Below are 27,696 nucleotides of genomic sequence, written 5' to 3' on the forward strand. Positions count from 1 at the left end.
GCTTATGGATCTGTATCTATGGGCTCGGTTGACTCTTGTCTATCTCGGTTATTAAGGTGTATGTTTTGGTAAATGAAGTCTATGAAGGAAGCATGTAGTCGGTCCAGGTGTGGCTTATTTCCAACACCAACACCCCCCTTAAGCCACACCTCTCGTGTGCTTGGGGCTCCTAGCCTGGACCTGGCTCTGATACCATGTTGAGACATGGACGAGCTAGGACTCGAACCTAGGACCTTCCATACGTTGCTAAAGTGCTCTACCACTGAGCTACTGACCCTTCTTGGACCAGTCCATCGTCGATCCAGGTGTGGCTTATTTCCAACCCCAACAACTCACACATCACATTTATTACCGTTGTTATTGATTAATCAGTTAATTAATTACTTTTTAATTATTTCATTAATGTAAACTAATTATCCATTTTTAATAAATTATATATTCCATTATTGTCATCTCACTATTTAACTCAATTCTTTTAATTAGAAAACGTTTCCTTCCACTTAATGAATTAATAAACTTATTATTATATTCCCGAATTTGAAATGAAATTTTTCTTTGCAAATTTCAAATGTCTCCTCACCCTGTAAGTTGACTCCACAACCAAATGAGTTATCTCCCGATCCTTGGTCAAATCTCAACATTCATTTGATTTTTCAAATATCTACAAATTGCTCATTCCATTCATTATCCACGCATCAAGTATTTTATGCAAAATTACTCTATCAATTTTGTCATTAAAATAAAATAGTGTTATGCTACTAATTTGCATCCACATCTATAGAAAAACGTTCCAATTTGCTTAGTATAAGGATTGCAATTGGATTTAGGAATTAGGACTTAGTTTCTTTGTGTTTTTTTTAGTTCTTGTTTTATATTTTTATTATTTTATACATTTTAGTGAAATTGATGTGAACCATACTAACCTATCAACTAATCTTGGTGTATGTGAATTTTTGGTGTTTCTTGTTTTTTAAGTGTTGGTGTACGTGAGTTTTTGGTGTTTCTTGTTTTTTAAGTGGTTTTCAGAAAACAACTTTTTTAGGAGTCGTTTGGTGTGAAACAAATGTCACACTTACATTTAGAAAGGCCAAGAGCTTATTTTTGGCATATTACCATATCATTTGTATTGTATGAACTATGATGTGTTCTTATCTAATCAGTGGAGCGATTCATTTTTAAGATTGTGCACCAATGATAAGGTATAATTGCTTGAAGTGCATACTTCATTTCAAAATTTTAAATGCGTATAATTTTTGCACATAATTATTATAATAAAATTATTTTTAGTTGAAAGTAATTTATTTTTATGTATTATATATCCCTTTCCATGCAAAATATTATTCATTGAATAAATAATCAAAATTTGAATAGTGTATTTTGCATGGTAGAAAACAAACTTTTGAACTTCCAAACTTTTAGTTTTGTAAGATATCTGATGAATACTTGTTTATATGTTTTTTCCATTTTTGTTTACTTTGTTTTCTTTTTTGGATGTTTGATTAGTATTGCTTTTGTTGTTTACCATTATCAGTGACAAGTAGACGGGATATCATAGTGATAATGTTAGGGTTTCAAGCAGATCTGAAGCAAATATGAACTAACAATTATATGCAGATTTAAATACAAAAGATAAAGAAATAAAACAGAACACAGATAATACAGAGATTTAACGTGGTTCACCCAAAATGGGTTACGTCCACCATACATAGTCGTCCAACCTTTCTTATTATCCAGCAAAAACGGTACATCAACCTTACAATGCCTTAAGCATCCCAGCCGCTTATAACATGCGTTTTTAGGGCAACAAACAAAGTCGGTCTTTTTAGCGTTTTATTACAATGTCCGTTTTCATCAACGAAAAATGACGAGGATACGTGCTGAGTGTATAGTACTTTGTTGATCAGTCGCCACATTTCAACAATCTCCCACTTGGAGACTGATCAGGGTCCACACCGAACAATCTCCCACTTGGACACTGATACTACACGACACCACTATACATGCAACATCTGCTGGATAGAACACTAGGACTCAACTGGTATAAATTCCACAATTATCAATCAAGAAGACCAACATAAACTGATGAAGAAATCACCTTCTCCTGTGGAATTGTCTTCGTGAACATATCGGCAGGATTCTCACTTGTGTGAATCTTCTCAAGCCGTAACTGACCCTCCTCCAAAACAGTCCGGATGAAGTGGTACCTGAACTGAATGTGCTTTGTCCTTGAATGAAAAGCAGAGTTCTTCGCAAGATGAATGGCACTCTGGCTATCAATATACAATGGGCTATCCTCTTGTGTCTAACACAATTCCTCTAGAAAACATTGCAACCAAATCATCTCCTTGCTGGCTTCTGTAGCAACAACATACTCAGCTTCAGTGGTTGAAAGTGCAACAACCTTTTGCAGCCTAGAAATCCAACTGACTGCAGTTCCCCCTATAGTAAAAACATACCCTGTAGTACTCCTCTGTGAATCAATATCACCCGCCAAATCAGAGTCAACAAATCCACTTAGAGCAGCATTAGATCCTTTGAAACATAATGTCTTCGTAGTAGTTCCTTTCAAATATCGAAGAATCCATTTCACAGCATTCCAATGTTCCATACCCGGATTACTCATAAACCTGCTCACAACTCCCACTGCATATGCAATATCTAGCCTTGTGCATACCATTGCATACATCAGACTGCCAACAGCTGATGAATACGGGATGTTAGACATTTTATTAACCTCTTCCTGTGCCTTTGGGCACATCTTCTTAGTCAATTTGAAATGACTAGCCAAAGGTGTACTAGCTGCTTTTGCATCCTGCATGTTAAATCTTTTCAACACCTTCTTTATATACTCACTTTGGAACAAATTCAAGGTTCTATTTTTCCTGTCCCGTGTAATCCTCATACCAAGAATTTGCTTAGCTGCACCCAAATCCTTCATAGCAAATGATCTGGCTAATTTCTGTTTAAGATCATTTATATGTTGCATGTTAGACCCAGCAACAAGCATATCATCAACATAAAACAACAGGATAATATAACTGTCATTAACAAATCTCTTAAAATATACACAATGATCAGAATGACATCTATGATAACCGTGTTCAGCCATGAAACTATCAAATTTTAAATACCATTGTCGGGGTGCTTGCTTTAGGCCATACAGACTTTTCTTCAACTTGCACACCAAGTTCTCCTTACCTTTGACCTCATATCCCTGTGGTTGCAACATGTAAATTTCCTCCTCCAAATCTCCATGGAGAAAAGTTGTTTTGACATCTAATTGTTCAAGATGTAAATCATCTGCGGCCACAAGACTAAGTACAATTCTAATTGAAGTCATTTTTACAACTGGAGAAAATATTTCATCATAATCTATACCCTTTTTCTGTGCAAAACATTTTACCACAAGTCTGGCCTTATATCTTTTTTAACCTCCTTCCTCCTCCTTCAGCCGATAAACCCATTTGTTAGGCAAGGCTCTTTTTTCTGCAGGTAAAGGAACTAAGTCCTGAGTCTTATTTTTCATCGAGGAGTCCATCTCCTCTTTCATGCCTAGCTCCCACTGTTGTTTGGCATCTACCTGCATTGCTTTTTCATATTCTTCTGGTTCACCAGAATCCATTAATAAAATAGAATACAAAGAAGGAAAAAATCTTTCAAGGAGTCTACTTGTCCTCGTAGAACGTCTAACACTTGCAGGAGTTTGTGGGACAATCTATTGTTGCTGAGCATCGGGTACCTGTGGCATTTCATTTTCAGGAATCTCATCCAACACCACATATTCTTGTTTGTCTTGTTCATGCTTCTTTTCCTGCATCTGTTCTTTATACATAACCTTCTCATTGAATATAACATCTCTACTTCTAATTATTTTCTTATTTTCAAAATCTCATAACTGATAGCCATATTCATCTATCCCATATCCAATGAAGGTACATTTATGAGATTTAGCATCAAGCTTGGTTCTGTTTTCTTTATCAACATGGACAAAAGCTTCGCAACCAAAAGTTTTTAAAAAATAATAATTTACCTTTTTACCAGTCCATGCCTCCTCTGGAATACCACCATTCAAAGGGGTTGAAGGTCCTCTATTTATCAAATAGACAGCAGTATGTACAGCATTTGCCCAAAAATGTAAGGGCAATCCAGCATGCAATCTCATGCTCCTTGCATGTTCCATGAAAGTCCTATTCATTCTCTCTGACACACCATTTTCCTGTGGAGTTCAGCAGTAATCTTCAAATGCTTTGCTGCAATACTCACCTTCATTATCCGATCTAAGACACTTCAACTTTTTTCCTGTCTCATTCTCAACCAAAGCTTTCCATTTCTTAAAAGTTTCAAAAACATCTGATTTTTGTTTTAGGAAATATACTCATGTTTTTCTGGTTGAGTCATCAATAAAAATAACATAATAACAAGAGCCACCAAGAGATGATACCTGAGCCGGTTCCCATACATCTGAATGTACAAGCTCTAACTTCTCACTCTTCTTCTCTTTCCCAACCTTGAGAAATCTGATTCTTTTTTGTTTACCATAAACACAGTTTTCACAGAACTCTAAATCAATTTTCTTTAGTCCTGGCAATAGATTTTTGGAGTGAAGGGTTTTCATCCCTTTCTCACTCATGTGCCCAAGCCTATAGTGTCACATTATCGAATCTGTTCTTGCAACATTTATTGTTGTTGTCCCTACAGTAACTTTATCTATAGTAGCTAAGGTAGAATAAGTGTTACCAGTACACAGATATAATGTACCTACCTTCGCACCTTTAGCTACTACTAATGATCCTTTAGTGACCTTCCACATACTGTCTGAGAAGGTAACTATGCAACTTTCACTACCTAGTTGCCCTGTAGAAATTAAATTTCTTCTTAAATTAGGAACATGTCTTACCTCCTGCAGAAACCAGTCATTACCATTCTGCAACTTGATCTTTATCTTTCCTTTTCAAAATCACCTTGAACATAATCTAGAAAATATTTTCTATGGGGTGTAGCATGAAATGAAGCCCCAGAATTTATTACACAGGAATCATTAACATTATCCAAACATAAGACTAAAACATTTTGTAAAGTATTACTTGCAATATTAGCTTCCTTACTGTCATTTTCATTTTTTGTCTCCTTCTTTGTTTTTCCGAGACCAACAGTCTTTCTTCAGATGACCAAGCTTTCCGCAGTACCAGCAATCTTTCTTTCCTCTAGATTGAGAGCATCCTTTCTTTGACTTCCTTCGTGACTTCTCAATCTCAGGGCCTTTTCCTCTTTCCTTTGATCTTCCTCTATTCTCCACATTCAAAACACTACCCGATGATGTTGGAGTCTCACCTGTGTTTTTCCTTCGCATTTCCTCGCTTAAGATAACACCAACAATATCATCAAATACCAAAGTATTTTTACCAGAGACAAAGTTACTTACAACAATAACCAAGCTATTCCAGCTTTCTGGCAAAGAACATAAAATCAAGAGAGCCCTAACCTCTTCTGCAAAGGTAATTTTTACCGAAGACAATTGACTGGTAATTGTATTAAATTCATTTAAGTGCTCCGCTACAGATCCTCCCTCACTCATTTTCAAATTAAACAAACTCTTCATAAGAAATACCTTATTCGAAGCCGAGGGTTTCTCATACAACTTAGCCAATGTTGCCATCAAATCTACAACCGTTTTTGCTTCTGTTATATTGAATGTTACAGATGGCGCAAGGCACAATAGAATGGATCTCAGTGCCTTTCTATCTAAAATGTCTCACTCTTCATTTGACATTGTGGTCGGTTTCTTTGCCTTTCCTTCCAATGGCCGTCAAAAATCCTTTTGATACAGGTAATCCTCCATCTGCATTTTCCATAACTGATAATTCTGGTCGTTAAACTTTTCGACCTTGAATTTGGAATCCTCCATTGCTCCCACTCAAATCTGAAAACCCTACCAATTTACAGAAAACCTCGCTCTGATACCAATTGTTAGGGTTTCAAGCAAATCCGAAGTAAATATGAATTAACAATTATATGCAGATTTAAATACAAAAGATAAAGAAAAAAACATGACAGATAACACAGAGATTTAACGTGGTTCACCTAAAATGGGTTACGTCCACCATACACAATCGTCCAATCTTTCTTATTATCCAACAAAAACAGTACATCAACCCTACAATGTCTTAAGCATCCCAGCCGCTTATAACATGTGTTTTTAGGGCAACAAACAAAGTCGGCCTTTTTAGGGTTTTATTACAATGTCGGTTTTCATCAACGAAAAACGTATCCCGGCGAGGATACGTGCTGAGTGTACAGTACTTTGCTGATCAGTCACCACATTTCAACAGATAGATAATATAATAAAAGATGAATTTGAAGATCTATTGTGGATTTTGTTTTTTTTGGGTGTTTGATTAGTATTTCTTTTGTTATTTACCATTATCAGTGACAAGTAGACAAGATATCATAGTGATAGATAATATAATAAAAGATGAATTTGAAGATCTATTGTGGAATGGTACTTGCGATTATGAATTTGTGATCTTTACTCTTGCCAATGAGATCAAGCCCCATTCTAAAAAGAACAGTGAGTGGTGACAAATGGCAACATCTATTATGGTGTAAAAATTGAATCTCTTTATTGTTGATAGACTAGACATTTCTTTACAAACTCGCATGCATCTTGCTCTATGGTAGACCAATAGTAGCTTATTCTTAAGAGCTTTTTGGTTAGGATAATACTGCTAATGTGTGCACCATAAATATCGTCATTTACCTCTTTTGATGCGAAAAAAGCCTCTTCTGAATTAAAGTATTTAAGTTATGTACCATTGAAGCTACTTTATTATAATGTTTCAACAAGGATGCTGTAATGGGAAAATCAATGGATAGAATGCAGGGACCAAAAGGTTCTTGACTAAGAATTTAGTCTGTTGACTATTTTGTGACACATCCAAAAGGGATCCAATTGTAGCCATAACATTTGCTCCTTTGTAATTGTCTTTGGTTACCCATTCAAACAGAATGGAGGTGAAGTATTCTTTGAAATTGTCTGGATGATAATCATCTTATCGTCTTTGGTTGATATTCATTCTTGACTTGGTTTAATAATGAGTTGTGTATCTCCATAAACTAAAAGATGTTGGATGTTCCATTATATTGCCATTGTGAGGCATTTGATTAAAGACTCGTATTTTTCTATATGGTTTGTACAAGGGAAACTCAATCTGAATACTTTGGGAATGAACTCACCTTGAGGGGTGGTGAATAGGTTTTCGACAACTAAAATTAGTTACTGCTAAGAAACATGTGGGGAAAATCTACAAAAATGTCAATGTAACTGGAGAAATGAATTCAGTGATGCATTGGAAAACCAAAGATGAATGAGCTCAAATTCACAGTGGAACCAAGTTTAAAGAATAAATGAAATCACAAGCAAGGATTCTACACTGGAGTTTCCATATCTCTATTTATTAAGGTAATGGAAGCTAGTTAATTATCCAAAAGAGTAATGTTTGCAATTATATCCCATATATTAAACAAAGGTCATCCATCATTACCAATTTCAATTTGTTAATAAAGCACTTTAGATGAGAAGCATGTGTGTGAAATGAATTAATAATCTGACACTTTAGATCACCAACATGTGAATTGATAATAATCATTATTTTTATTGGAAGAGAAGGTGCCAGCACCTTGACTGTGTGTGTATTATTCCATACTCCTTACATTAGTGGTAGTGCACTTTGCTTCTCTTTATGTTTGTTCAGCCATTTCCTAACAAAAGCCATTTTCACAAGTTTGGATTCTTGTTTTCTTGTGCAAGTATCAAGAGTCTAGCGGGAGATTTTGTTAGTGATGAAGGGTGCTTTCAGGAGGGTGGGCACAGTATCTCACAGACGTATTAAGGATATTCTCCTAGCTAAAAGGCTTTACAATTTACGGGTGTAACATCTCATGCCCCAAATCATTGAGGATTCTGCAAATAAATTGGTGGAAAGAGTTCTTAATAAATTTATACTGGAATAGAATTTGGCCCTAATGATCCCTAAAAATGATCTGATTATGTTCAGGGATAGCATAGGATGAAAGTTCGTGCTGCTGCAAGCTCTCATCTTTCAACTGATTTGGAGCAGCTTTCATGTTTTACTGAAACCTTGGCCAAGAAACATGGAAACCTTGCTTTGTATTGCCAACATTTGACGCTTTGTATAGAAAATATTTTAAGTTGTTACTTGAGAGGGGTACTTGGAGATATGTTGTGCATATCACCTCCCTACAATAAAGAGTGGTGTGTTGAGTTTGTTAGGAAGGGTTCTATAGGTTACATCTAGAAGAAAAAGCAGTATACATGAGAACAGATTAACAGGTAAAATTCGACCATAGCAAGGAGTTGCAAACTCTAAGCAAGTCTGCTTGAAGAAAGACAACTAAAATCAAAACCTTGAAAATAGCTAGCACTAAATCCAAAACCCAAAAAAATAAGTACCACTAAAATCTAGCAAACAAAACTAAATCCATCAAGTACCCGGGATGGTATCCTCCTTGGAAGTAACCAAGACTCCCGCTTCTTCTACTGGGACTTGTAGGGAGGTGATATCAACAAGCATCCGTTCCTAATAACAGCTTAAAAGATTTCTATACAAAGTGCCAAGAAGTATATATATAGAGGAGGTTGGGGGCACGGGAGGGGGAAGGGGAGGGGGAGAGGGGAATTTGCAACAATTTCTGGTCATTTGCAGCATTTACAATCTATTACAAGTTAGACCAACATAACCTCAAACAATAAACAAAAAATCATCAGACTTCACTCACATGTCTAACTTGCATTTAATTACAAGTTAATATTAAACTATAAAATTCTACTAATCAATTGTCTGCATAACAAAAACTATTGCAATTTGCAGCCATCGGTAGTCAATTGCAGCATTTACTGTCATTAGATCATCATATTGGCCCATCAATTTAAATCAGGTGTGAATTACAACTTAGAATGACATTAGATTTGTTTGGTCCAACTTAGAATGACATCAGTAAATAAACAAAATACTATCAGACTTCGCTTGTGTTGAACCTGCATTTCTATTACAAGTTAATATTAAACTATAGAATCATAATAATCAATTGTCAACACAGAAATTAACTATTGCAATTTGCAGCCATGACCGGTCAGCTGTAGCATTTACAATATCGCTGATAGATAATTATGCATTTGTTGTTTTGCTGGTCGTATTCCAGATGATAGCTTACTAGTAGTTTTGTGCATTAATAACTTTGATTATGTGTAACCATTGACACATTGATAATTATTATTGATTTTCAGAACTAGCCCTGTGACAAACCCAAAGCTTGGTAAACATTCGGTAAAAATTTCAAGAGCCAAAAATTATACGTAGATATTGTTAATCATTAAAACACAAGTTAACACAGAGTCTATGAAACAAAACTCTTTAAACTATTAAGGCCGATTTTCTGTAAATGTTTGTTTACAGATGATGATGAAAGTGAACGATAGCACAACAGCTACGCATACAAGAGAATGGTGTCACAACACCTACACATGGTCACTCCCCACCACTGGTATAAGCTAGCTCCAAGTTCATTCTGGGCCAACTTTGTCACATTGTCCTTATTACCATCGAAGGGGCAATAACATCATGATCAACAGATCCTCCAATACTTGCTCATCCAGGAATATGTAACCTCCTATAATGAAGAAATGGATGGGCAAATAAAAAAATAGTTACACTAAACAGTTTAAGAATAATATTAGGCTTCTTTTTGAGATGATGGATATTATCCTTTAAAAAAAGGGAACTAATAAATATCCCTCTAGAACTGGCTAACGTAATCGGGCGCCAGTAAGGGAAATTTCCACCACCATAATTACAAAATTAAATCCTAGAACTTCAGGAAATAATCTTGAAAAATGGAACTGGAGGCATTTGCCAACAGGCATTAAAATTTTATTAAAACCACATTGATAATAAAACAGAATACACGGACAAGCAAATTTGCAAAAGCAATAATTCCTTGCCTGTAAAAAGATTCAAAAATTATTCAAAGAATGTGTAAATTTTGAAAATTTAATTCGTGGTACAATTCCTGCAAAAATAAAAGTAAACATGACTCAGTTGAAAACCTTAGTCAAATACCTTTTCCTCGTATCAAAGGAAGAAAAACTCAACTTACTAATTTATTCTGGTAGCAAAAACATAATTTAAAAGGCAATAGGCAAAGACTTTGGATGTAATATAATCAAATATATTAAACAACGTGGTGAATTTTCTCACAATATATTAAACAACGTGACACTAACTATTCAATTTTGGGTCATCCGTCATGGTATTTAATGGAATTTCAGCCTTAACTCAGTTCTGTTCAGGTTTGAATTCAGGTTCCCGTATGGGGTTTGCTACAACTAATTGAGAAAAAAAAAATATTTGGGGGTTCTTTCCATTTTGGGTTTGTAAGTGAAAAAAATATATATAAAAATCATAAATATATTTTAATCTAAAAATAAAAATTCAATTCAGACATATATTATTAGATTTATAATATTATATTAAAAAAATTAATATTGTATTAAACTAGCATAGATATGTAAAGTACATCTATCTAAAAAACACCAAGAGATATCAATCTAGAGTCAATTTTTTTTTAAGGTAAGTTCTACCTTTATGGGCGTAGAGCCCCATTTTAATTCTGAAAATTTCAATATATACATTACAAAAGAAGTTTCTCAGATGAAACCATAAGATTGACCACCCCCAACACAGATTCATAATTCTCCGGGCAACATTAGCAGAGTAAGGAGAATCATCAGAATACACCAGTCTATGCACAATCTTGAGTCATTTTATTTACTTGAGACTTCTTTTATTTTACTTCAGAACCATTTAAAAATTAATTTATTTTCTTTACATTGTTTACTTTATTTTTAATTGAAGAGTTTATTTTTATTTTATTCTATAGTTTATCTTCTTTTTGCTTTTTCTGTTGGATGTGTTTTAGTTTTTATAAACATGGTCACGACATGATACTCCATGCCACGCAGCCAGTGTAGAACATCTCTCGGTATAATTATAAATATGAGAACTTAGATAGAGCATATAATGATAGAAGTTTCACTATACCTTTAATATCACTTTGATATCCCATTAGCACCAGGCTATGTAATGATGTGAAGTCATATCATTTATAATGTTGAGAATTTGAAACATACTAGAATCTTGATGTGAAGTCCCGCTTTATAAGTAAAGCAGAGGTGTCAATCTCCATTCATGTAATAAAACCTCTCCTCATCACTTAAATCATCCTTCCACATCATTTGTTTTATTTTTTCTCATGCCTATTCTTAAAGGATATTTCCAAAATTAAGTGAGTTGAGGTGGAAAAAGGTGGATGACATAACGAGTGGAGCTGGCCATGTTCTCATCTCTGTCATAATCAAATAATTTTATTTCTATGTTACCAGATCCTCCTGCAAACCAACCAGATCGAGGTCCGATACTAACAAAATCTGTGATTTGGTCCAATCTGCCAATGGATTTGAACAGGATCCTTGGTTATGATGTTGGATTCATTTAGAATGAACTCAGGCAAACCCAAGACAAATCTGAGGGAACCTGAGTGAACCCATGGCAAACCCATCAGTCCACGTGCCACTTTGCTTTTTTCACTTTGACTTTGACGTAGGTGCCCTAAAACAGATTTTAAATGCTAAAAAGTCACTTCTAAAACATATCAAACACCAAAACAAGTTCAATTTAATTCAATTCTATTGCGAAAAACAAATATCATTCCAAGAGGTTGAATATTCATTTTTGCTTGTTGAATCAACAAAGAGAGTTGATGATTGATAATTGTAAGGTTCTACAATGATTGCATTGTCATTCCTATGCATTTATTAAGCGTACATTGGTTGCCAAGAAGATCATACAAGAATATTTTTGCAAAGAGGTGACGGTTTTTTCATTTTTTTTTCCTTTCTATTTTACAAACATGAAACAAACTCTGTTTTGTTTTTTTAAGTTTCTTTCATTGTTCTCTAAATGAATCAAAGAGTAGGTTTTATATATATGTGTTTTGTTTATAATTTTTATTTTGTTTTGAATGTGTTGTATATAAAATTTCTTGCCACAAGAATAACAATGGCAGGAAGTTCTAGCTCCACAACTTGACTTAAATTCAAAACAGATCCAAGTTCCCTGTTAAAGTATGTTGATAAGATACAACCGGTTCCAAGTGGTGGGAGTTGTATTTGAATTTTGTAATGTCCCCACTTTGGAAAAGAATTTAATAATAAATAATAATAATAATAATATTAAAATAGAAAAGAATAAAAATAAAAAATTAAATTAAAATATAAAATAATATAATTAAATATATTTAAAATTTAATTAAGTTAATGAATGGTCAAAAGACATGGAAGGAAATGTTGTGTCTCCCTCAACCATGGGATATAAAATGGAGAAGAGAACCTCATTTTAAGAAGGGGATAATTTGGGAATCAGAAGTGCAAATCTGATTTAAATAAGAAGTGCAGATCTGATTTTGAAAGGTTGTGTCCCTTTTAAAGGGCAGAAGTAATGAGGAGTTGCACTCTTTCAAAGGGTGCTAATGGTGAAAGGTTGTCTCTTGCCAAAGGGCATCCATAATGAAGAGGTGTGAGCTCTCCCTTACATTGAGAGATATAAAGGAAAGGAGTCAAAAGCATCCAATGAGAGGATCATCAATCAAATCAGATCAGAACTATTATAAGTTACAGGAATTGGCAGCCTCCTAGTAGGGAACATTACAAATTTGCCAAGGATTTTATGTTAGATATTCAAGTTCATGTAGTCAAGTGAAAGTCATTTGTGTGAAATACCCGAACAAAGCATCAAAGCTTGCCCTGGAAAAAATGGTGTACATGTGCGCCATCGGAGCAAGTGATAGCATTTATCATAGTTTGCAAACTCGAACTCAGAGAGCACTCGACAAGCCAAAACTTTTTGACTCAGAGTACTTGACAAAAACTCGATAAAAACTCAACAAAACTTGACAGCTTAAAAAACACTTTTTTTATTAAAAAAAAACTTCAATACCGAATTTGGCACCAGAAGCCCAAATGCAGGTCCAGGTTCGTGTCAGGTCCGCATCCAAGTCCATTGTGGCTCTGATGATCAAAAAAATATCCTACTTATTTTTAAACCAAAAACATTTAACGTCTTTGCTTATTATTCTTCTGGAATGGTCAAATCCAGAAGAATAACAAGCAAATCATTATGGACTATGGAAATTTCATGAATCTAATTTAATGTCTTTCAAAAAAGAACTCATGAATCTAATTTGATGTCTTTCAAAAAAGAACATACTTTCATAGGTAGCTTGTACAATCATATGACCAGAAGAGCATAAGCAATGGGATCAAGATTTCTGCTTGCAGACCATAGGATGAACATGCCATACATAAAATTATCAAAGTTAAACCCATAGACTGCGCAAGTTTATCAGGGCACCATAATAAGTATTATCAATTATTATACAGGTTTTTAACTTTAAAGATTTTTTATAAATTCAATGATATATATATTATTAAATTAATATATATTTTTACATTATTTTTGTACTAACAAACCCAAAACCCATTTTCAAAATTTTGTCAAACTGGAAAATCGAGTTCTCAAACCTGAATCTAAACCCAAATCCGAACCTGCAACAGAGAAAAAAATACATAATTTGTAGAAAAAAATACAAAGATTATGCAAAATATAACTACAAAATGTCAAAAAGTATCAAATGAGCTTGTTGGGGGTCTTGGGCAACACCCCAAATGAAGTCAAGGGGTTGCACCACTCACGAGAGTTTGGGGGTAGCGCCCCCCAACAGGGTTGAGGAACAAAACCCCTCAGAAGGGACTGGGTGCAACACCCCCAACGCAATTAAGGAGCAACACCCCTCACGGGACTCAAGGGTAGTGCCCCTCACACATTCCCTATCACAATACAAAGCAAAGGTCGAGATACGAGGGTGGACGCCACCAAGCCCAAATAAGACCTTCAAAACCACACAAACCTTCACAGTACACACCATTTTCATTATTTTTTAAAAAGAAAAAACAATGCTTATTTTCTAACCCCCATTTTTTTCTTAATTTTGAAATCATGTTGGCACCATCTGTTAAATGGAAAAACTCATCATCTTTGAACAAGTCTTGACAAGTAATTGCCAAAAACTTGGCAAGTAAACCTTGTTGAAACTCACAAAGTACTCAGTCAATCGTCAAGTATGCAGACTATCGCATATATTATGGAGCAAGAGTAAGCAATTGAACTAGCAGGTCATTGATCAAACATTCCTTAACAAACAAAATATCAAAGGGAATGAAGTCCCAATGCCCCCATCTAATCCCAATGTTGTGGTACAAAGCCACCCATTTTTGGCCACTCTTGAAAGTGAAGAAGCCACTACAAACAAGCACCCAAAGGAACATTTGGAAACTACAATTCAAAATGAGACTTAAGTTATTGCCAATCAACACATAACAAGATGTATTTATGCAAATGGGTTGGCTTTCAATGTTGTTCGCTTACCATATTTGCAAGAAATGGTGAAAAAATTTAAATGAAGCTCCAAAAGTGTACAAGGGCCCAAGTTATTCGAGGTACGTGGCACCTTATTGGAAAAATAGGTCAAGGTTGTAGAAGATTCATTCAAGTCCATAAGGGATTCATGAGTTGAGACAGAGGTGTCCATTGTTTCAGATTGGTTGAAAGATGTTAAAATCGGCCCTTGATCAATGTTATAGCAATGTCCCCTAAAGGGGCAATGTTTTTGAGAATCGTGGATTGTGAGGGTGTTGTGACCATTTCACACATCGCCCCATTAAAATGGGGACCCCATCTTTTTGCTTTTGTTTTTGCCTGTTCTTCTCTCTGCTTTTAGGATTTTGAGTAAGTGAGTGAGTTGTCTGGACTAGGGTTAAGCCTTGGGGGTTTCTTTTGGATATTTTCAAGCCAAGTCCAGTCAAATTTTGAAGATTATTAAGCATCCTCCCGAAGATTGCAATTTTTGAAATAGGATGAGCCTATCAGGAAGTCAGGTATGTCTCAGGTTAGGTCTAATCAAGATTTTGAGGCAAATTCAAGCTATGTCTAAATGTTAGCATTTTGATGATGGAATTGTGTATTCTTGCCTAGGTAAGTTTTGATTAAAATTTTGTTGAAGGCTTGCTAACTGGTCCCTGGCCTTGAAGATGACCTAACCCTGCCTGGTGAAATGATTGAAGATTTAAAATGTGGATATTTTGGCTTATAAAGGTGAAATCGCTCCTGTCCCTCTCCCAGGGACCAAGGCGAAAATGTTATTTAGTGCATTTTGTCTCTAACTTCCTTTAATTGTTTTGTGCAGGTTCTCCAGGGGAGATAATTGGACGTGAATTGAAGATTTTAAGGATTTTGAAGGTTTGAAAATAATGAAATTTGAAGGATTAAGACAAATCACTCCTGTCCTCCACTGAAGGACTAGGGCGAAATGGTTTATCAAGGTCATTCTTGGCCTTGATTGGTCAAATTGAAGCATCAAGGGTACAAGGAAGAATGAAATGAGCATAATGGAGTATCCAGACTTAGTTAAAAGCAATGTAAGGTTGAACTTTTTTGTCTAGCAAGATGAATTCGCTCCTATCCCTCACCAAGGGACCAGAGCGATTTTCTTTGTACACACCTTCTTGGACCTTTTCTGGATTTGGGCTCTCGTTCATGGATTGTAAAAAGATGATATCTTCCCCAGCAAAGGAAATTTGAGATGAAAAGTGAAAAGATTTGGCCTTGAGGACAAAAAATCGCTCTTGTCCCTCATTGAAGGACCGGAGCTTGAATTCCAAATTTGCATTATCCTTGCAAGATTTAAGTGATTTCGCGATTTGAAGAGGTCAAGGGAAGTATGTTTTGCCCGTTGAATATAACTTGAGTAGGTCACAGAGAAGAGAATCAACCCAAATGGCAATAGGCGCTCCTGTCCCTCTCCAAGGGACCAGAGCGATTTTCTCACAAGATAAATTTTTGGCAAAGGTAAAGCAAGTTTCATGTTTGAGATGAATGAAGGGAGGCATAATCGGTCCATTGAAGATAATTTTGAAGGTTAGCAAAACATAAGTGAGCTCATAATTGCCAAGGCGCTCCTGTCCCTCACCAAGGGACCAGGGCGAAAAGCACATTAACAAGCCTTCCTCCCCAAATTGGGACGAATCCAGGTCAAGGCACAAGATTGGAGTGATATTTAAAAATGCTTCAAGGAAGAATGGAGTTGCAAGGACCACAAAATTCGATGAAAATGGGCTAGGGCGCTCCTGTCCCTCTCCAAGGGACCAGAGCGAAATCTTCAAGTATGCCTAAACACTTAACGTTTGAAATACTATTTCTTGTTTCCAGGACTCAAGATAGAATGGAGAATCATGTTTTATACCTTGAGGGTAATTGGAGGTTGATGTGGTCAAGGAATTTGTACAATAAACTAAAAGGCGCTCCTGTCCTTCACTGAAGGACCAGAGCGATTTTCATAAAATCAACAAATCCCCTCCAGAATCACGCCAGGACAAGGTTATGCAAAGTGAGAAATATCTTTCGAAAGATGATGAACAAGGAATTGCCCCCAAGAATCGACAATCTTAAGCTCAAATGTAAAAATCGCTCCTGTCCTTCACTGGAGGACCAGGGCGAAAATCTTAAGAGGGTCAATTTTGCCTTGAGAAAGCGAGTTGAACATGCACTGAAGGGACGAATGAAGATCATTGTTTACCTCCAAACTTGAATTGGCGATTTGAAAGATAAAGACCAAGGACAAAGGGTGAGATCGCTCCTGTCCCTCACCAAGGGACCAGGGCGAAAATGCTTTAAGGCAAGCTCCTTCCAAAGATCACGTGAATTAAACTCAAAGTTCCCAATAAAAATGCCATTTTGAACGCCAAAGGTGAGGTTTTGAACGTAAAAATAAGAAATGCAAGGTCTAAAATGCATGGGCGCTCCTATCCCTCTCCAAGGGACTAGAGCGATGATATTGATATCCATTATTTTCCCCAGGCTTGAGCGCTTACTTCAAACAAATCGTATTAAATGCCAAATTCACTAAAACCTTGAAATATTTTAATTAAATTGGCATTTAATAAAAGCGCATAGCATTTAATAATTAATTTTTGAGCCTTAAAAAATCGAAATTTTCAATTATAAAGGCATTTAAAATTAATTATTATTAAATTAAAATTAAAAAAAACAGAGCGCTTAAGGTATCATTTTTAATATTTTTGCTAAGTCGGCCTCTTTCTTTTTTAATTTTTATTTATTTTTGGCCTATTTTCCAAGTCGGCCTATGTGAAAAGGAAGTGGTGAGCGCCTATATAACATGGGTATTTTGAACCATTTTAATCAATCATTCATTCAAGTGCGATTTGGAGAAGCAATAAAAGGTGCGAAATCTGGTCTAAGTTGGAGCGAATTTTGTTGAAGGCTAGGGGTGGTGGAGTTGATAAAGGAAGCGCATTTTGAAGACTTCGATCTACCTTTTCCCTAGCGAATTTTCCTAATTTTGCATCATTTCTTAGAATTAATCCTCAAGTGGAGGTATGGCGAGATAACCCTTGTCCCAATGTTGAAATTTTGAATTTTGAACTTCAAGTTTTTGAAAATTGCGTAGTTAAATTAGGAAATGATAACTTAAAGATTTATCATGAAGTTTCCTAATTAAAAGCTTAAAATCTTCCTTTCTACTCTATATGTTTAAATTGCAAAATATATTACTCATTATGAAATGTTGTGTAGGTGTCAAGATGGCGACCCCAAAGGCAGGAGCATCCACTAGTCGTCCGGCTCTCATGAAGGAAGATCAAAGGAATGAAGAATTGGAGACCAAGATCGTGTCAAAATGGAGCAACATTGGAGATACCAGCTTGGGAAACTTCAGTGTGAAGAAGTTTCGAGAGGTCCCTTACATTGGAAAGCCATCACCAGTCGCAAAGAGAATAATTGAAAGTGGCATTATCAAGGCGGCCGGTTTCCCTCCAGCAGTCCAGTGCCATGAGCTGATGATCGAGTGCGCCCGCCATTATGACCCACAATCAAGATCGATCGTGTCCAAGGAGGGAAACACTTTGGCTTACCTTTCAGAGGAGGCTATAAGTGAGGCTCTTCATCTTCCAGAAAATAGAGATATGATTTACAAAAGCTTAGAAGGAGCCAGGTCCATGTATGAAGATGATCCAGACACTTGCTTGAGCATCATCAATAAGAATTGGTTACTCAAAAGTCGTCCTCGCCTGAGCAAGATTCCCAACACACCACATAGGATCGACTTCCAGGAGGAGTACAGAGATTTGATAACTTTGCTCAATCGAGTTACAGGGGCTCCTCAAGCCTTCTATTTTGAGAAGTGGATGTTCTACTTCATCCAAGTGATAGTTCAAGGAAAAGGAACAATTCATTGGGCTAGAATTATCAGCCATTGCTTGGATGTGCAGTTAAGAAGACTGAAGGCTACCAAATCCTTCCACATGAGTTCGTACATCATATATGCCTTGATCAGGAGTTTTGAATATGCAGGACTACCTCACAGAGGAGTAATCGGAAGAGGGCCCGGAGAAGTCAGAGTTTGTGATTCTTATGTCCATTTGCATCATCCACCTGGAAGTGACTACAAGTTAGTCAATGATACCTTCACGATGAACATCACCAGGACATTGCAAGGCGGGATTTACAATCGGCTATCTCAAGATGCACAAGAGCTTGTGAAGAGGTATGGTGCTTGGTTCATCCAATTCCAAAAATTTACATATATTAGAGTTCATAGGTGTCCTTCGCCTCCCTATATGTTGCCAAGATATCCGACAGACAGGATAGTGCTACTTGAGGTGACTAGGCAATTGGCAGCTTATGCAAAGGCATTCAGACACAGGCATGGAAATGGAATTCCTGTGCCTATCATACTAGGGAATTCAGTTGAGGTATGTCCTAATGCTCTAGCCATGGATGACGCAGAGAAGGAGTTGGCCTTATATTCATTTTCATTCTTTGCCTTAAGGGAGAATTTTGATCCTTATGGGTATATAGAGGAAACAGTTGGTAGAAAGTACAAGCACGAATTTTAGATAGAGGACTTTTGGATGAATCTCTCAGACGATTTAGAAGTGAAAAGAAAGATGCATTCCAGGTTACCTTTAGATCTCATCAGGAAATGCAAAGTTTACAGAGTGGCTGATCAAGCTCAAGACAGTGGCAGACATCTCCAATCATCTTATGACCAAGAAGACAAAGCAGTGAAGATAGATTGGAATGAGCCTAAGGTTTTTGACTTAAAAGCTTTGATGGCTCCAGTTTTGTCTTGTACTCGCAGATGGGTTGATGTGCAACATCAAAAGTTAAGAGAACAGAACATACCTATGACTTTTACTTTGGAGGAAAGACCAGGTGAAGGAGGAGCAAGTGTAAGTGAAGGCAATCCTCATCCTAGAAGCACAAGTGAAGGTAATCTTCGAAGCGCAAGTGAAGGCAATCCTCATCCTAGAGGTGCGAAGAGGAAAGAAAGACCTGAGAAAAGAGAACCCTCCAAGAAGAAACAAGAGGCCAATCGAGATCGCTCATCCGGTACATCTTCTCGACATGGAAAAAGGACAAGTCAGAATGTAGGACAAGAGAAGAGGGTACCTGAAGTTGAGGAATCTATGGAATCAATGGTACAGAATGATACACACGAAGAAGGGTAGGCGTCTCAACGTTCATCAAGTCAATCTCCTCAAGATAATGAGCTACATGAAGACAAGAATAATGATGAAGTGACATCTCCTCTTTGAGAAGAAGAACCATTGCCTAAAGAGATACAAGTTAGAGAGACAAGATCCGCCATTCCAGATTGGTTGAAGGAGAGGCTAACAAGGGTGATTGTGATCGAAGATGAAGATAATGTAATTGACTTAGAGAGCCTTGTAGGAAATTCTCAGGGAGTAACAGAAAAGAAGAAGGCCACCAAGATGTCCAAGATGATCAGAGATGAGACAGGGTCCAGGAAGTTACAGATAGCTACACCGGCAGTGGACAAATATGAAGGCGAAATCCTTGCAGAAGAGTATGATGTAGAAACATTTGAACTTGGTCCACATACCGCTAAGCAGACACTGGATGAGGCAACTGATTCATTTGAGGCACTTAAAGACAAACTTAAAGAAGAAATGGAAAAGAATAGAAAGCTTGAGAGAGAGGTCGGTGCTTGGAGAGGCTACTTTAGCCATCTCAGTCAGCCTTTGGGACGTCAGGATCCAGCAGTGTCTCCCGTGCAAGCACTTCCCCTTGAATCGGTTGGCGAGGCAGAGAGAGTTAAGAGCTTGGTTCAGCTTATGAGCTCTTGGATTGACAAATCCCATACCGTAGCCGTTGAATTCGCAACAAGAATGATGCAGACCACCCATCGAGCTATCCAGGTCCTTGAGATCATTCACAACCTAATGATAACAGTAGCCGCCTTTGCCCACACTAGAGATGTTATCATTCCTGTTCTGCAAGTAATCAGGCAAACACCAAGGAAGATCCTAGCACAAGAAAAGATAATGGATGGAGGAGCTCATAATTTACTCCAGTGGTCAACTCTACTCCAGATGAAGGAAGTTCTTTTCGAAGACATTAGCACCAAATGCAATCAAGTTGAGGAGGTCATCCATCCAATTCAGGACAAGGTGTTTGAGGTATTATGTTCTATTCTTGGCAGAAGGATTGAAGATGAGACAGATGTGAATCTTCAAGAGTTGGAAGAGAAGGTTAAAGTCATCTTTTGCAAAGATGAGAATATTATCACAGATGAGCAAAGGGATCAAATGTTCGCTACTATGCTCCTGATTGAGAAAATCAAGGAACTCGAACCTGGATGGGATGTAGCTCTTCTCAAGGCCTTCGATCAAGTTATCCACTTGGAGGAACGAATGAGGAATCTTCCCGAGATTCCTATTGCTGAGATTGAAGGAATTGTGTCCAGATTCATTGCATATGCTAAGAAGGAGCATTGGAAAGGGAACAAGGTTCTAGAAGAGAGGTTGTTATAGATGATGTGGCACCTTAATTATCATTGGTCTATGTTTCCTAGATTTTTGTGCCAATTAAATATTTGGCTATGCATTTAATATTGTTCAATAAAAGGGGAACTTTTTGTAATAAACCCTAATTAGGGTTTAGGTGTCAGAATCTCAGTCGTTGATCTTCTTTTGATCTGGGCCGTTCATTGTAATTGAGGATGCTATATATACCCTCATTCATTTTCATTTTGTCATTAGAGATTAGAGGTAGTAAGTTAGAAATTAGAAGATTAGAGCTTTTGGAGAGAAGAAAGTTATTTTGTAGCAAGATTGAGCATTGAAGAGAGAATTTTAAGCAATTGTTGTCTATTTTTGGCTTTGAGATCAATAAAATATTGAAGTTATGATGTTTTATTGCAATTCTTGTGGCTACTTTCATGGTTGCTTACTTTCTTGAATCATACTTGGTCGAAGTAGTATTTAAATTTGAAGGACTAAGTGTTGAGCTTGATCTTTGGTGAGATTCACGTTCCAAACCACTAGCTTCTTGCTGATTGTAAGGACGCCTTGTGTGGTCAACTGGAGATATTTGGATTGCTTAAACCTTCAATCATTATTGAACTATTGATATGTACCTCAATCATTATTGAACTATTGATATGTACCTTCATGGTAGTGTCCATGATTCTTGATGAATTGAAAAATCATTAGTCACCTTAGAAGATCGCATCAATTCCAGTAGAGTTGTTATCCCTTGGCGATACTGAAATTGGTAGAATCTTACCAAAGCTAGCCTACATTAAGTCATTCTTAGGATTAGATTAGAATTCATCTCTTGCAAACCCCACCTTTTGATCCTTTTTGAGAACTTGTTAGTTTTAGGAAATTTTGTTCCTACAATACGGAAACGTAAGGCCCCTTGATGAAACAGCATTCACAACGACCACTGGTGCTTATCCACACGTAGAGACCCTACATCAAAGAACCTTGGAGTCATCCTGATTGATCCTTTTTTGCGACATCTTCAGCAGTCAGAGGCTTTATTCAAGAGAGGATAACGTACCCTTGGGTATTTTATTCTGTGTTTGATTGTGTACAAAACGCACGTCAACAGAGGGGCAAGTGAAAATAGCCAGTTTATTGCTGCTACTTTTATTGCAACCATTGAGAAAGTGGGACTCTTTAACATTGTTCGAGTCATAATAGGCAATGCAAAAAATTGTAGAGCTATTGGATTGTTGATTGAGGAATGCCATTCACACATCTTTTGGACACCTTGTGCGGTCCACTCTCTCAAACATACGCTACAAAAAACTGAGAATAAAATTTATTAAATCAAAGAGTCGTATGCAAAGGAATGTTCATCACCAACCACACCACAGGTTGCAAAGCAATTTTAGACCATTTTCAAAATTGGAGCTATTGAAGGTAAGTGTAGAATAAAATTTTATATTTTTGTCACTTTAATTACTTGAAAAAAAAAAAAAAAATACTTAATCACTTAAATCATAATTTGATTTTGTATTCTAATTCTTTTTTTACAGCTTGTTTTTAATACTTTTATTTTTTATTTTTTAATAATTTGTTGAGACTCGTTTTACCTATAACACAATCATCTTAAGACCACTTATTTAAGTTCAAAAGGCATGGTGATTGGCCAAAACCAATCCATATAGATTTGGATGTAAAACATGTAAGATCCCCAATTAGGGATGATATGACAGTAACAATGCCTTCCTCAAACAATCATAATAATGGTGCTTACAAACCAGAAATCACTAATTTCAAAGACTAGAGTTTCAATTTCAAACATGCAACTAAATAATAGACTGAGAAAATTCTGCAGCCTGCAATATATCTGTATTTATTATTGCTCAGGAGTGCATAGGAAAAACATCTAAAATTGACAGGAATACAATAGTTTGCACCTCGGAACACCAGGTAGAACGATGTATTAATCGATGATATATATATAGACACAGCAGATTATTACCAGAGCTTCCTGTAGCTGCTTCAGAGAGTTTCTTGTCAGCACAATGAATGGAACAGGGAGCCACTTCAACTATACTTTCAGCATACAGACAAATGTTCACACAATATACTGCTGTGATCATATCCCTCTGTGATGAACCTGAAGTTGCACTTACACCAAAAATGTTCCAAGCTGAAAGCCGCATCAAAGAATGACCTGATTTAAGGGGAGGCTCCTACTGTTATCACGTGTTTGCTCTGACTGAACATTAGCAGTGCCAAGACGGTCAGCTCCTCACCCTCTTCTCCTTATCAGCACGAATCAACAATTTTTTCCACCTCCACTTGGTAAATATTAAGCCTTAATAATAGATATTCGACCTCTCCCCTAATGTCACTTGGTCAATCTCACAATAGCTTTGATCAAATAATTAAACTCCCAGCTTATAATATTACTATGCTTCACAAAGAAAACCCCTCAATATGAAATGTCAGCTCTAAGCAATTCTCATGGTAATATTAAACATAGACTATATGCTCCCACTTTAGAAGAATTACTCTAAATAATAAATCGGGGCCCATAATTATTATACAGAATAAAATAACCTTTATATAAACCAGCTTCAACAGTAACACCTTCAAAATAAACAAGCCACAGCTCTGCAATGTCAATACTGATTACACTAATATTCACCCAACAGCATATATAAATATTCAACCCGTATATTTTTCCTTTAGTTTTTCCACAAGTGCCATAATAATAAACTCAAATAAGCTCTCACCAATATATTCAGAATAAAATATCCTTTTATTTCTAAATAGATACAATTTACCACAGATCTGCTGCAACAAACCCTTACAAATTTGTCTCCAATGGAGACGTCACAAATTTGGCACAGCTGTGAACTCTGTCATGAATCCACTCCTTTGGAAGAACCAGGTTTTTATCCAACCTTTCTGTTGTACTGCTGAAGGTTTTCATCTCTAATAATATTAAATGTTTATCAAATCCAAAACATGCCCTACTTCCTCCATCCCATCTCCTTATAAAGAACTCCAAGAAGATTCTAGAATGTTAGGCTGACTAACCTCATATTTGGAGAACTTTATTAATTAAGTGACTAATAATAATATTTCATTAGTATTTAATTAAATTAATTAATATTAAGTCATCATTTGATTATTTTATTATTTTTTTGACAACATAATAAAAATAAATTTAATTAATTGTCACTTAAAAATTGGGGACATTACAAAACAACACTAAGAAGGCGACATATATTAAGCAGATGATCTTAGATGACTCCTAGTGGGATCGTGTGGACTTCCTCCTTATTTTCATCGAGTCCGTATTGAACATGATTCGTTATACTAATATGGTGAAGCCTTGCTTGGGAGAGAGATATGATGCCATTGACTCAACATAAATGCAAAAGAGCAAAACCTTGAAAAAAGTTTTTTCAAACAAGTGCACACAATTATTGAAGAAAGATGGAACACAATGACCACCCCACTACATATTCTCACCTTTGCGAGTCCAAAATAATAGTATTGAGATTCTTTCTATGCCAACAAGGGTTCCCTATGTAGAGATTTTAAAGTTGCTTAGGTGTACAAGGCAGCATTTCATAGACTGTTCCCCAGTTCTGATTTGCAAGATGAGTCACAATGAGTTCATTGATGTTGTACACTCAAATGGTCATGGTATTGAGGCTCTTTGTGATGCGTTTAAGAAGGATGCTCACAATTGATGGTACTTCCATGGCCAACAATTCCAACACCTACAATCTCTCACAACCAATTTTTTATTGTTTAGTCTTTAAAGTTTCAACTTTCATTTATAGTTTTAAAAAATATATATATTTTTATAATGTGTAACTCTATCTCTTTAATTTATCTTCATAGGTTGCCAGGTTGCCAGTTCATCTGCATCTGAAATGAATTGGAGCACATATTTTTTCATCCACTCAATAAAGTGCAATGGATTGCACACGAAAAAAAAGAGAGAACTTAATATGTGTATATTCCAACTTGTGCCTCCTTTCACACGAACAACATGGCTGCAAGGAAGGCAACACAAAGTTGTGAGATATAGAGACAAAGCATACTAACTTGAATGCTTCCACTTCCCAACATATTGCACTGAAGAGTCTAAAAGCCAACACACTTTTATTACAAGTGGCACTAGCACTAGCTCTACTTGTGGTTCATTTAATGTTCCTACATCTAATGTCAATAATTATGATGAAATTGATGATTAAAACTAATTGTTGAGCTTGATATTATTATTATTATTTTAATATTGAATTTAAAGTTTGAATGATGATTATTTATCATATTTATCATTTATGTTTTAAACGACATTCAAGTTTATGATGGTTTTGTTATTTATTTGATGCTATGGGATATTCTAATCTTAGGCTGCATTCGTAATATACATATATGTGTGTGTGTGTGTATGTGTGTATGTTTTTTATATATTTTTTGTATGGATGAACCCAAATCAGGATTCGTAGCAGAATCAGTAATATAGTTTTATTTCCATTCATGCATTCATTCATACATTCTCAAAAAAATGATGAAGAATAAAGGATTCACGGTCAAGAATGGGAGTTTGCTAGAGTTAGATAAGGTGGTGCCATTGTTGCCTATTAATAGACCGCAGCTTAGTTGAGCAGATCCTCTATTGCGACAGAGCTTGCATGACCAGTGTGAAAAGAGAAAATAAAGTGAACCATTTGTCATCCATTTTTAAGCTTCCAAATGATATTTTATTAAGGCTTAAACCAGACACCCGTACAGTACTCTCAGAAATTACATTTGCCACATTTGCCAGATATATATAGATAGGGTGTGAGCCAAAAACTTGACTGGAACCTGATGATTAGCACCTAAAGGCGCATCCCTTCACCCAATTGGGAAGAAATAATCTAAAAAAAAAGATTTTTTTCTGTGCTGGATTCGGCTGGAATTAACAAGATTATCGCAGGTTCATCTGAGACGAACCCACAGGCATCTGACAGCACCCTGGCTAGATCCTGTCACATACTGGACCCAGATCCACGCATGCCCCCTGAAGAATCGGCAACAGTAATGTATTATCTTGTATCACTACCTGCCTTAGTAGTTCACTGAGGTCTAAAGTTATGGAAAAAAGAGAATCAGATGTCAATGAAGTTGTTTGAAAAATGCAGTTGTCTGTTTAAAAAAAATCAGCTGCAATTTCCCATCAAATGTCTCGATGTTGCGAAATTATAAACAATTTAGTAAATTTTCATTTTGAAGACATTACTAGGTTTAGCAAGAAATAATACAATTAGAGAATTATTTAGAGAGGTTTTAGCATACAAATGAGACATTATTTATAATATTAATCACTGTAAATAAATTCAAAAAAAAAAATCAGCAGTAGCCTTTACAAACAAAATAAACCCATAATTTTACTTTGAAAGAAACAACAGCAGAGGCAACAAATTATGAGAAGTATGAGAAATATACCAATGTCAAGGGAATTGCTAAAAATTCTTGAGGATCTTTTCCGTTGGGACACCCTCAGCTGTCAGAAGAGATGTAACATCCTGCAGTGAGGAAACATTAATAACTGTGTCAGGAACACTGTAGATTCCACTCAATTGATGCATCCAAATTTTTAGTAATTTAGTTCCCAGTTTGATGAATTGAGCTATAATAATATTATATCACTGATGGCACCATCGAGTGGGGCAATAACTGTTGTGGAAGCATCCACCCTTAAAAATAGTTAGTGATTTGCAATCATCAGTCCTTGAACATATTAAATGATTTTGAGAAACATTGGTATCGCAGGCTCAACCATTAAAGAACTCACAGAATTGAAAGCCATCAGTGAGCAAAGTGTTTTCCAAGTAAATTTTCTTACATGGAGCTACCCAAGCTGGCAACTATAATTAACAATTTATATTTTGTTTATTTGTGGTGTGTTTGATGACTACATACACTGCTGACCACTAACCACAATGATTTGTAGGAAGTTAATAAAATATCAGACATCTTGCTCCCCTCCAAAAAAGTACATGCCTTAGGAGGCAACGTCAACTTCCCTCCCATATCAATGTCAGAATCTAGTCATTGGACAAATCGCTTGTGATATCACATAGTTGATCCAAAACCGAGGAACTTATGAGGAAAACACTCTAAATTCCTGGAACTAGGGTGTATTATAAACCAAAGCAAAACATAACAACTACAGTCAATAGAAAGAGAACAAAATATTCTCATTGTGTAAGCAAGAACGTAGAGCTTATAATATAAATGTAATACTATGTATTAATGCAAAGTTTAAGTATATGTCACAACTTGTGTATAGAGCTATGTGTTGTATACTGCTGCAGTAAAATTTATCATATTGTGCAAACTGCTCACAATAGATTTCATGCATCTTAAAGTTTTGATTTATCAAGTGTTTGCAGACATACAGATTTATAAAATCTACAGAACACCATTGCAATATAAATATCAAAGGAATTGCTTAATGCTTGCTCACACTTGTTTCTTGGTTTGCCTCTTGGGTTATAACCCTAACCTTCAATTTTCTCCTAACATGGAGTGTAGCAGGTAATCCACTTTCTTCTCATCAACAATTGTATATAATTTCATTTTGTAAGTTGACTTACGAAGCATTTTGGAACACTAATTTCTGCTCTCATCTTGTAGGTTGATTCTTTATCTTCAAT

The 27,696-nt window shown here is 36.0% G+C and overlaps 1 protein-coding gene across 6 annotated transcripts in view; it reads right to left on the reverse strand.

The window, feature by feature from the left end:
* Positions 1-9,415: 9,415 nt before the first annotated feature.
* LOC131035385 (fruit protein pKIWI502) overlaps positions 9,416-27,696 on the reverse strand; it is a 41,615-nt gene continuing 23,334 nt past the window's right edge. The window contains exons 5-7 of one of the 6 annotated variants that reach the window (XR_009359466.1): positions 26,483-26,562; positions 10,019-10,086; positions 9,416-9,687 (exon numbers count right to left, since the gene is read on the reverse strand). Coding sequence is in view for 5 of the 6 variants with exons in the window: in XM_059214122.1 (XP_059070105.1) it covers positions 26,500-26,562 (63 nt within the window). In the remaining variant the exon portion in view is untranslated. Of the gene's footprint in view, positions 9,688-10,018; positions 10,087-22,860; positions 23,247-24,205; positions 25,045-25,493; positions 26,123-26,482; positions 26,563-27,696 lie in introns of those variants that run through there. The other 5 variants (XM_059214122.1, XM_057967067.2, XM_057967065.2 and 2 more) reach the window with 5 other exon arrangements.

Source organism: Cryptomeria japonica, chromosome 2 (assembly GCF_030272615.1).
Source record: "Cryptomeria japonica chromosome 2, Sugi_1.0, whole genome shotgun sequence".
NCBI lineage: Eukaryota > Viridiplantae > Streptophyta > Pinopsida > Cupressales > Cupressaceae > Cryptomeria > Cryptomeria japonica.